At 38.9% G+C, this 12,701-nt stretch overlaps 1 protein-coding gene across 1 annotated transcript; it reads right to left on the minus strand.

Annotated features, from left to right (window-relative positions):
- Positions 1-5,075: 5,075 nt before the first annotated feature.
- LOC114458069 (uncharacterized) lies at positions 5,076-11,431 on the minus strand. The gene is made up of 5 exons (XM_028440316.1): positions 11,404-11,431; positions 11,279-11,334; positions 10,994-11,197; positions 8,919-9,268; positions 5,076-5,210 (listed from the first exon to the last, which is right to left on the minus strand). Exons 1-5 carry the CDS (start codon positions 11,424-11,426, stop codon positions 5,076-5,078), a joined length of 768 nt encoding a protein of 255 aa, XP_028296117.1. The 5' UTR covers positions 11,427-11,431.
- Between the last annotated feature and the right edge of the window lie 1,270 nt (positions 11,432-12,701).

The raw sequence follows: 12,701 nt of genomic DNA on the forward strand, positions 1-12,701 counted from the left end.
CCAGGCTCAGTGGCAAGCAATCTTTCTCATTTAACGTAAACAAAAAAATAAATAAAATGCTTTTTATAATTTTGTCATTAAGCAAAATGAGCTTTATTAGCTTGTCAAAAATATTGATGGGTTATTTAAAATTGCACATCATATATAAATAATACCTAAAAAGTTATTTTATGGTTGTAAGAAGGATGTGCTTTACACAATTTATTTTCTTTTAAAAAATAAGAAAAATTAAAATATATATTATGATTAAAATGATCTATCTAACTCTCAGTCCAAGTCATCCATCAATCCCATGTATCCCCTCCCAATACACAAATCAAGTGAAACTCCACAATACTGGCCTGAGCTCACTGTCTCCCGATGCTTATAACACATAATGGCGGTCATTTTGAATCCCAAATTATTGAAAAAACTCTCAATTCTTCCAAAATTCCATAACATTTCCAAAAATTAAATAGAAATTGGCCACAAAATCAATTCATTTAAAGTGAAGATCCTGCTGGGACTGATACCTGTCACTTATTGCTTGAATATTGTTATCTTTTATTAGTGGAAGTGCAAACAAAGGCACATTAATGTTGAAATTATTTTTTTCCCAACTAAAATCTGTGCCCCTCTTGAGATTAAACTGGTCAGTATTTGGCCCCTGAACTAAAATGAGTTTGACACCCCTGGTCAAATCTAAAAGTCTAGTATGAATCGTCTATTAATTCATGATGACATAAAAAAGTTCTTTATTACTGTCACAAAATGGTAAAAAAAAAAAAAAAAAAAAAAGCTGTATACTACTGTAAAATCTAGCCGATTGTCTGCTAAAAGGCTATTTTAAGGAGTTTACAGGAGACATGAATTTATAGAGAAGAGGCTCCCCTCATGTGTGCTCAGTTTCATGGGAGAAAATTGGTTTCCAGCAGTGGAGGTACAGAGGCCTGTCATACAGGAAGACAGTTACAGCAAGAGCAGTACATGCAGTAAATGCAAAATCATGATTTGGAGTAAAACCACGTCCTCAGGGAACAGGGTGTCAGCAGGGACTGCGGTTCTCCTCTGGGGGTGCACACATCCACCAGGCACCCACAAATACCTCACTTTCCACTGGATCACAGGGCTCAGGCCCAACCGGCCTCACTCTGGATATCCAGTTACTAATCTACTGTCCCTGACCAGTATCCAGTCAAACGTTGATGCCCGCCCAAAGAGCAGACTGAACTTCACCCTGAAACACAGCGACCAGAGTAAATCGGGCCCAGCTGGCTGTTCCCTGGGAAAAATAGTGAAAGAAGCGATGATGAAGCGGAATGACGGGGAGGAGTAGATGAGGGAGAAGACAGAAAGCAGTGTGGTTGTTGGACCTCCAGCACGGGGAAGACTCTCTTTATAAAGACCGTCTGATTCAGGAAAATCAAAGGTTTGCGGGATGTGTGTCAAGGACAGGAATGCTGAAGTTATTCAGAGGGAGGAAAACAGGGAAGCCATTTGGTGGGAAGGTCTGGCCATTGTCGTCAAGCTTCTTTTCATCCCTCATCTTCATGTCAAGTGAGAAAAAAATTGTGCTACTTGCTGCCTGTTAATTATGACTGTCCCTGACAACAGGATCAAGAATAATTATTATTGTAAAATCTTTAGTGCAAACACTTTTGGAAAAATGTAAGGCAAGGGAAATATATTTGTATATGCATGACATCGTATATAATCCGAATAAAACACATATGTTTCGTTGACTGCTTGTGTCTACCGTGAAAGTGACCGCCGTCCTGTTTATGGTTTAGTTGGAGATAGGAAGATCTTTATGACCCTAAATGTAGGAATAAGTAAGTAAAACAGTGCTTTTATTAAAAATGAAATGTTATGTCTTTTTCTAGTAATGTAAGTTAGTGAATTATTAACAATGGGCCATTAGCAAAACTTTCCACACTCAGACATGGAAGGCAGGGGTTGGGTCAATTATTTAATCAATTAATTGATAATTAATTAAAATTCAGACACAATAAGTGTAATTGTAATTGAAGAAATATGTTGCTGTTGTGATCATAATTGAAATGTAATTTAGTTCAAATAGTTGACTTTGTAAATCCTATAAAATGTGTCATTTAGAATTTAAACGTAAAACTGTGGAACCATGTTACAGTTCTATGGCTTACACATACATAGTTAATTTTACAGTATGAATATGTTTCAGATCAACATTTCCTAGGATCATTTTACCATTTAAAAAAATATATAGAACTACACACAAAAAAGGCTCAGACGCCCACATAAAAAATATTAATACCAATTTTTCCATGGATAAGGAATACTCACAAGAGAAACAAGAGATGAAAAACAAACTGGATGATGAATTATATTCTACAGCTGATTTAAGACATGGGTCAAAACCGACCCCTTATCATAATAGATGCTAACAGAAAGCTAACACAAGAGGAAGGTTACGTTATATGAGGTTATTTATTAAAGACTCAGTCATTGTAATTAATTGTAATTTGACTTTAGTAATTGAGAACATACTTGTAATTTAATTTATCATCTCTCCCTGTGCCATCATGCATATATGATTCTAATGAAGTTATGTAGTATCGTGCAGCTCTGTTACAAGTCTCTCCTTCCAATCAGATTGGTTGGGGGCAGAGAAACATCTTTAGGATTCAGGCTTCCAGCACCACATTTCAACAGTCCTACTTTACAGTGACAACTTCTTGCCTTCAGCTTGTTTTTTATTTTGTTTTTTTTCTTACTCTTTACACGCCCATAACTTTCTGACTCATGACTTCACGTCTTAGCTTCTTTTCCATCATCCTATACCAACAATTTGTTCCATCCAAAAAACTGACTTAATGAGTGATTCACTCAAAGTCTTTTTTACTCTGCTGTCTTTAGGTCCCATTATCAGTGCAATTCCAGTGGTTTCAGACCTCCCAGGTGGGCCCAGACATTGGTAGATGTCTTTGGCGATGGGGAAGTTTCTCTGCTGTCATCTTCCTGACGCCTGACCTGCCCTACTCACACTTTGCCTCAGGGGGGTCAGTGCCATTGTTGATATTGGACGAATGCTCTCTGCCGCGTAAAGTAAAAACCTACCGTTTGATTTGGACCGTAATTATGTCATAAAAACAAACTGGGTGTGAAGCCATGGCCCGCCAGTGTGATCTACTTTCATCAAGTGCAGACTAGCTTAATTACAGAGTGCGTTGAGCAACCATCTTTCCCTGCTGTTTCTTTCAGCCATCACATTCTTTTATTGTACATTGATCACAAGGTAATTGGTCCATTTGCAATGACTGAGCTTTTATTTTAACGCTGGTCTCCATCCTAATTCAATTAAAATAAGTCAAGAGTTGTGGATGTTATTCTTAGTAATGAAATAAGATTTATTACTGTGGAATTTTTAATGGTGCAGAGTACAATGTAAGGAATTTGCTGGTAATAAAACACTGCTTTGTTAAAGGCAGGGTAGGTGATTCTCGAAAGCTAGCATGATTTTGAATGTAGCTTCCTCCGAAGGCTTCGCTTATATTGTGTAGAAACTTCGTCATCTCGTTTCATTCAGTGGTAAGTAAACACTAAACTTTACCATTATAAATGTTAAAAACATGACTAAAAACTCTGTTTTAACGCTGTCACAGGTGACGCGCTTTGAGTGTGGGCTCGTGCATGCGAGGGTTATCATTCCAAAATAAACATCCAAGACTAGCTAGTTAAACCCTTGTTTTGCAAAAATGCCTCAAATCCTGATAAAGGGAAATAGAGGGTTTTCACAGCGCATCATCAATTGCGTCATCGAAGCGGAAGTCGCCATTTTGACTATAAACCCCAGCAAAACAAATCGCACTTACACAAGCAAATCCTGAATTTTGAGAGGAAATGGTGAATTATTGCAATGGACAAACCACAGAAAAGCTCCTCAAAATGTATTATAGATGCAATGGTATACAGGGAAGGACGTATTTGGAAAAATTACGCTTTATTGGTGGTGCAAATTCATACGAGTCGGCTCCCTCATCTTGGATCAATGACAACCCGGAGAGTCTTCCATCTATTACGTATCTGATATCTTCACCTACCTGGTTTTTGCCAAGCCCATACGCAGCGGAAGACCTTAAATCTAATGAAAGTTTGGAGGCTTATAACCAGATGGTGTGTGAATCAAGTCATCAATGACAGATGTGTCATGAAGGCCAAAGTAAGTACTGCATTAATGGTAAAAGTTCAGATGAGAAATACAGCACATTTTAAAAACTGTGTTGCTACTGTAGCAGGTTATTAAATGTGATTATATTAAGTCAATAACGTCACATGCAGTCGCTTGATATGAAGTATATTATAATCACACTAGAAAATTAGTTAAGAGTCGCTGGTATCAACAATTCACTTCTGACAAGAAATGGGTGTTGTTCAGATATTTGCCTCGTAGATCCTGGTTTAGCTTTGCTAGCCACAAGCACCTCCTTTTCTCTGATCATTTTTGACATTGTTCTCCCTGATTTGTTGTAACTTTTGGCAGTCTATAAAATTCCACGTTTTTCATGGTCTGACCGATTGGTACAACCAAAAATAATTCACCATTTCCTCTCAAAATTCTGGATTTGCTAGTGTGCGTGCAGTTTGTTTTGCTGCTGCAATATTGCCAAAATGGCAACTTCCAGGTTGACACACCGTGAAAACCCTCTATAAGACACAAATTCTGATTGATAAGCACCACAGGATATAAGGCTCAAATTTACGCAGTAGTTCTGTGGATTGATATCTCCAGGATAAACACATGCTCTCAGATATTTTTGATCTAAACATTTGTTATACCTTAAGTATATTACCCATTCATCCAGGTGATTTGATCTACTCAAAAAGCTTACATTTTCCCACAACAGCACATAGTTGGCTTACTTTTTTGTCTAAAGCTAATTGAATTTATAGCTCAATCTTCAGACAAGTAGATAGACAATTTGAAAGGCCAGGATCTTACAAGCATACAATATTTGCACTTTAATGGCTTTCACTTGGAACCCATCAATTAGAAAACACATTGAGCAGAAAAGAGTCAACACAAGTAATGGTTTTGTTGTTTATCTGAGGGCAACCCATCAAGCTTCATCTTTGACTTGCTGCACAGGTTTAGGGTAGGTGGGGATGACACGTCCAGTAGGAACACTATGGTAGTGCTTGTCATAGTTGGAATCTTGCCAGTCATCCTTGCCCTGCTCAAAGCTGGAGCTGAAGTGAGAAACAGTGCCTAGGGGATACTGACCAGCCAGGAACATCCATAGTAGGGATACCAGTAGTGGCCTGGGTAACCAGGAGGTCCGGGGAAGCGGGCGACAGTTAGACCATCAGGACCACTCATGAGTTCAGCCACAGAACCACCAGGAGGAAACACAAAAAGGGCCTCTAGATAGCGCACCCTGGCGTTCTGACTCATGGTCATTGCTACCATGCTCAAAGGTGTTCTCTACACGGGAGAGTTCACCTGGTGTGAACTCAGGCACAGAGGAACCAAAGAAACCGGCATAGAGGTCTGCAGGTACAAAATCTCCTGCAGCAGAGCCATCACTGGAAGGACCTTCAAGGGACTGAGGAGCATCCTCCTAAGAAGGCTCTAAAAATTGATACATAGCATTAATACCAGTTAATTCATACTGTTCTAAAAGCAATGCTACCAAAAAGAAGTTACCATTAGCTACAGCTGGTCCCACGTTGGGCACTGCTGCACCAGCAGAATAGTAGCTGGAAACTGCAGGGCCCACTAACACAGAGCTGTAAGGAGAGGAGGCTGGTGCTTCCTGAACACCCTGGAGTCCAAGGCCTGAACCTCCAGGGAGTCCAGATCCTGAATCAGGACCACTGCCTTGAGTGTAGCCTGAACCTTTAACAAAAACTGCTTTTAACACAAAATATTCACATTTAAAAGGCAACATTTTCAAATAAACTTTGCTTACACTATGAGCACCAAGCCTGCGGCCATGTTGGGGATTGATCAGCTCTATTGAGTTACTAGCCTTTGAGAAGCCATAATAATGGAGCAGCAACCTTTACTAACCAATCAGAACACAAGGAGTTAATGAAACACACCTGCTAAGTCATTAAACCTGAAATATATATATATATATATATATATATATTTTTTTTTAAGCACCTTTCAGGCCACCCAAGGACACTTGAATAAAAACAATGCAATACAATATAAAACAGAATGATACAAAAAAGAAAGAGAAAAGAAAAAAAAAACAATGTAGGAGAAATTCTGGAAGGTACCCATGTAAAAATGAACAGATCCAACACAAACTCAACCACTCTTGACTCTAGTTTTTATATGCTTGCATCTTACTTCTGAGCTTACTCCCATTCATTCTCATCAACACTTTCTTCACAAATTCAAATATTCACAGGTCATTTAGATAGCTCAGATTTAAACAGATCAAGCCAAAAGTGCTGCTCAGCTACTTCTCGCCTACAGTGCAGTCTCATATGGATTTGGAATCTAAGCTCTTTAATTCTCACAAGAGACCCTCATAAGTACTTTGGCTAATTGCATCAACCTCATCACATTACAGGACAACCATAATACCTCAAGTGAAATACTTTTATTCCTAGCATTTCTGCTTAGGTTCCCCAGTAGTAGAAGATCTAAAGACTTCCCATAACTCAAGGTTTTCAGTAAAGCTTCCAGTCAAGATCATATAGGCTATGCAAGAATATTAGTTTACTCGTCTATAGCGGTTGTAAAAGATTTAAAACAAAATCTCATCATACAAAAAATAAATGACATTTTTGATTAGAACGTTAGGCATCAATGTTTGAAAAAGAACAAGTATTGTATACAATTTCAACCATTTTCAATAAGCAGCCAAGTGAAAAGAGGATCTCAGATATTTTATTGAAACGATGTTGTAAAACATAGAAAAAAAGCAATACATTATAGCTTCATTTTCCTAATGTCAGCTCCTCACAGTTGGCCAGTAAGTTTGAGTTGTACACTAATAATCTTGGCCAAAATGCATTTATCATTTCATCAGCAAATATTTGGCACACTGTTAGAGCAACTAATCATGTCATAAGCTCCAGTATATTTACTAGTTGACTGTTTTATTGGAGTTTACTTATAGCTCGTCAATAAACCTACGCAGTCTATGACTGCAATAAGTGCAATAAGTCAGCCATGTACGTTAAGAGAAAGAATTAAGTTTAGTCACACATATCATGGAAGTTGTGAAATTACACAGGCTTTAAGCAATATATACAAAACATTGAGCAGGCCAACAGATAGACCAGGCCCAAGCCTTTCTTCTGGACCAACTGGAAGATCAAGAGACACTGGGCCAAGACTAAAGGGAGGAAATCCAGGATTCTCCCCTTGGTGTTCTGTTTTACGATCATTGCTGCCATGGGAGAGTTCACCTGATCTGAACTCAGGCACAGAGGGACCAAAGAAAACTTGCAGAGAGGTCTTCAGGTGCAAAGCCTCCTACAGCAGAGCCATCACTGGATGGACCTTCAAGGGACTAAGGAGTAACCATCCATGAATTATCTATAAGTATAAGACATACAGCATAGGCATTTAATCCACTTACTGTTAAAAGCAAGGCCACTGAGCCTCATCACCCTACAGCAGGGGTAGGCAACTCCATTCCTTGAGGGCTGGATTCCTGAGACTTTTAGATGTGTCCTTGCTCCAACACACCTGAATCAAATGAATAGGTAATTTTAATGCTTTTGCAGAGCTTAATAACACATTGGTTTCAACCAGGCGTGCTGGAGCAGGGAGACATCTAAAAGTCTCAGGAATCCAGCTCTCAAGGACTGGAGTTGCCCACCCCCTGCTGTAGGGTGATGAGGCTGGTGCTCGCCACTGAGTCAGAGCCACTGCCTTGGGAGCAGCTGAAACTTGAACAAAAACTACTTTTCACACAGGTTAATATTTAAGGTTTATTTTAACCTTACAGTTGTATTTATGCGGCAGCTATGACTTGAACACACCAGCCAAAAAAAGATCAAAGTAAGCACATGATCAAGACTAAGAACCTGTTCAACCAATGTCACACTTTGCTATACTTTAGAGGAACAAGTCAGTCATTTTAAGAAGTAGGCTGCTTTGTGCCTCTGAGTAGCTCATAAAGTAGTAACCTTCACTGACCAATCGGAAAACAAAGGCAATGACATATCTAGTCCATTAATCCTGAAAAAGGTACATCACCACTTCAGATGTTTGAGCAACCAAATGTTTTACCTTTGTCATTAAAAAAAGAAATGATTCAGTGTGTAGGTTATCAAAGACTGATTGCATTTTTCTACAAGTAAATAGAAAAAGGTGACATGTGATGATGCTTTAACTAGTCATTATTGAATGTTTGAGTTTTAATAATCTAAATCACATACATAAGCTGCTAGTTATGGCTAACAATTTGTAATAGCACTATAAAAAATGTAATTTTTCAATCACTTGGTGTAGAATATGCATGTACACAGTAAAACAACTGAGAATTAGATTTAAAGATGGGTGATATTTTATTGGTTATGGAGTTTTAGTCCATAGTATATTTTTATTTCCATGTTTTAAGCTCAACTTCATTTAAGGTTTAAATAAAAAAGGTAAAGACTCAACTCCAGAATTCAAGATTTGATTTACACACAAATTGGCTTTTTCTGGAACCTACCTCATTTTAGTTTGCATATCCTCTGAAAATATGAGAGTGCCAAGATTGTTTGTTTCAACACTTTTATTCATCCTGGGGAGGGAAACTAAGTCAAGATGATTTCAATGCATCAAAGACAGCACCTTATCAAGCATCCCCTTTCACCATAGGTTTACCAGGAGGTAGGTAGGTGGGAATGATAGAGCCACTTGGAGAGCCTGTTGGTAGAGGGTAGAAGTGCTTGTCATAGTGGGAGTCGTGCCAGCTGTCCTTGCCCTGCTCAAAGCTGGAACTAAAGTGAGACACAGTCCCTGGAGGGTACTGGCCAGTCAGGAACATCCAGTCATAGTAAGGGTACCAGTAGGGGCCTGGGAAGCTGGCAGATAGACCAGCCTCAAGCCCTCCTGCAGGGCCAAAAGGAAGTCTGGGCATTGGACCAGGAAAAAAAGGAGGGCGTCGAGGATCTTCTCCTTGGCGTTCTGTTTCACGATCATTGCTGCCATGTTCAAAGGTGTTCTCCATGTGGGAGAGTTCACCGGATGTGAACTCAGGCACTGAGGGACCTTCAGGTGGAAAACCTCTTCCTGCAGCAAAGCCATCACTGGAAGGACCGTCAAGGGACTGAGGAGGAACCTCCCATTGGGGATCTACAAGGACAGAACACCAATTCATGCTAAATCCAAAACTACAAATCTTAAGCATAGAGCAGGATTTGAGAATAACTTTTTTTTTTAATGCTAACAAGTGATGAAGCACTTTAAACCAAAGAGAATTAGCCCACATTCTATCTATTACCTTGAAGAGATTGTGATACTGTTACAGGTACAAACAGCAGTACAGTTCCCTGCGGATGTGATGTCAATTGACACTGGTGCGTGTTCGACGGCTACTACCAGAAATCAAGTGCAGTGGACTAAACTACTGTTTGATTCCACAGAAGAATGCAGATGCATGTGCACAGGTTTTGCAATAAATAGTTAAATGAATGGTGAGCAAATAACTGTTTCACAGTATCAGAATCATGCACAGGCAAAGCCGGTGTAGTATAGAATAACCCTACGGTAGACAATGAGCATGTGTACCTGGCAAACTACGCATGCACGTTCGTCATGTTGGAAAAAAGGTGAGAATATCTCCTTTAATTTTTAGGGTTAGAATTAGGGTTTATCATAGAAAAATTTAAGGTAGCAAAATATTGCACGTATAAATATTTACTAAGCAATACAGGAGGCTTTCACACGTAGGATTATTTTACACTACACCAGCAGCAGTCTGATGTCGCTCCTGTGACGTTCTCAAAACGTAGATGCAGACACTCCTCCACACGCCATAGGTTAAACTAAAAGGCTGACTAACTGATGAGGACTTCTAATCAAGAACTGGCTGCAACACTGAAAACAAACCAGCACCTCCGATCGTCTGTCACTAAAAACCTAAACTTTAAAAAAAAAAAAAAAAAAAAAAAAGTCAGATGACTGACAAAACATAGATGGAGGCACAATGACAATCAGCTGCGCTGCCAAGTTAACGCACGTGCTTCCGAGCCGGCTTGGCTGATGACTGCAGTTACACCAACCACTGTGGTGTCACTATGGAGTCTGCTTTCTAGATCCTGTCCTATGCCCCTTTAATATCAAGAATTGAATGAAAATGTGTTTTCCAAACTGTGGTATTTCACATTGTAGTCTTACCAGCCAATCAAATCTAGATGGCACTAGATTAGTAGTTCTGAAACATTTTCAGCCCAAGTACCCCCTTTGTCTGAACACAACATTTTGCTTAGAATACTATAAAACACTCTCAATGTAAATAAGTGGAATAAAACAGTATTTAGTGCCTCTTGAATAGATCTATGTCTATAGTTTCTTATCTCCCACCAGGACCTGGTCATGTTCTAGTCAAAATATTATTTGTCATCAATACAATAACTTTTAACCAAAACATTAAACCCCATATTTAATGCTTTTGTTTTTTTAATTTATTTATTTATCTCTCTCATGTACCCCCTGTAGTGCCATTGCGTACCCCTAGGGGTACATGTACCCCATTTGAGAAACTCTGCATTAGATGCCAACAGGTCAGAATCATTCTCCTAATCAGTACACCAAGATATTATTGTACTCCATCCTATAAATAGGGATTAATTAAGTGTTAATGAAATGAATTATCTTTACCTAAGAATTTGAAAAGTCAATATTTTAAGCAAATGGTTTCCAGTAGATGTAGTCAATAATTTAGTAAGTTGCAGTTACAAAAATCCTGTACTGAGGATTAAATCTGCGAAGCATGATTATAGCATACAAGTTAATGTTATAATGCCAGTTAATAGTTTGTTATTCTAAACTCTAAAAGGTCACAAGCAGAGTAGTTACCATTAGCTGCAGCTAGTCCCGCATTGGGCGCTGCTGCATCAGCAGAATAGTAGCTGGAAACTCCTGGGGACAGTAAAACATTAGAGCTGGAGGAGGCTGGTGCTCCCTGAGCACTGGGGTGGGAGAAGGCCAGAACACCCTGGAGTCCAAGGCCTGAATCTCCAGGCGGGACAGGAGCCCCTGAGCCTGAATCAAAACCACCACCTCCGGAAACAAGAACAGCAATTGTCACAAGTTGTGCATGAGCATAAATACATTCAATAGTGTTTTCAAAAATATGTTTACCTGTCTTTGTTGGAAAGCTCTGACTCACACAAGCCAGTACAGCAAAGAGCAAAGCCCTGGGACAAAGAGGAAACACATTACGCACATCTGACAAACACTTTACAAATACTATCGCTTCTTTTTACCTTGTGATTTCAAAAACAGCCATGTTGCTGAACAGGCAGCTCTAATGCCACAGAGATACCAAAAAACAGCTTTTAAGGCCAACAGTGACCTGTATTGACCAATCAGACTGGAAGGAGCTAATGACACACACACACACACACACCTGTCAGTTCATTTGATCTGATTAAGGCTGCAGCAGTAGAAATGCAGACCCAGAGGAATGATGGCTCCATGTTCATCTTCTTTTCAATTTGATATTCTAACCAAAAGAGGTGAAAATAATGTATTACAAGTACTCACATTACTGTAATGGAGTTGCTTTTATGGGTGCTTGTACTTTTTTTTCCTAAATCAGTAATTTCACTGTACTTAAGTACGTTTTAAATCAGGTAAAGTAATTCATTGCATTTCTATACCCAAGAAGTAAATAATTATTTTTTGTTGTATAATGATCAACGGAATGAAATCGTCAGACAACAATTTTACTGTCAGCTTCCTTTAATATAGTATTTTGCCAAGTAAAACCACTGTATAAACCTGAATGTTGATGAAGATATTTTCCTGAAATGAATATAGAAGAAGAAATTATCTTTGACCTGAAGAACATATTTAGATAAAATGACTACATAAGGCACCTCCATGTGTTGATGAAACACATCCCTTCATTAACATACTAAACTTGAAATCTTGCCAAATGTGCCGTGTTAGTGCATTGTGACAATTTCCGGCTCTTCAGTTCTGTATTTCCTGGCGTTCTAATCAGAATGCTATTTTGTATCTCAAAAGCGATTTCAATTGAGCTAAAACATTAACAGCTCTTGTCTGCGATGCTTCAGGCCATAGGCCACCAGCTGCATCCACTTGTCACTCTTTGGTACAGATGCCCTGTCTGTCTTCTGTTTGAATGAAACTTGTGGACTAAATTGGCACTTATTGTCGGGAATGACTTCACATGCGCATTTTAATGTGCCTCATCCAATTCCTTAACATGGTTTAATTTCATATACTGACAGTAATCGTTGATTTTTAAAATGGTTTTAATGGAAAGCTCCACTCTCGAGTAATCAATGCCTTGGAGTGTCCAGTGTAGACCAAAAGTGAAAGCTATAGATCTTTGAATTCAAGGAACTCACAGGCAATTTATCCAAATCTGCTGGATTTTCGCTGCATCATATTAGTTTCTCATACAAATCAAATGAAGAAAACTCAATTATAATGGATCAATAATTCAGCATTCTCAATTATGCTTTAATTGTAAGAAGCAATATCATCCAATCTCATTGTGTGAATAGGTGTGGTGGCTCTGCAGAGCTTTGGC

The sequence above is a fragment of the Gouania willdenowi genome, chromosome 24 (genome assembly GCF_900634775.1).
Source record: "Gouania willdenowi chromosome 24, fGouWil2.1, whole genome shotgun sequence".
Classification (NCBI taxonomy): domain Eukaryota; kingdom Metazoa; phylum Chordata; class Actinopteri; order Blenniiformes; family Gobiesocidae; genus Gouania; species Gouania willdenowi.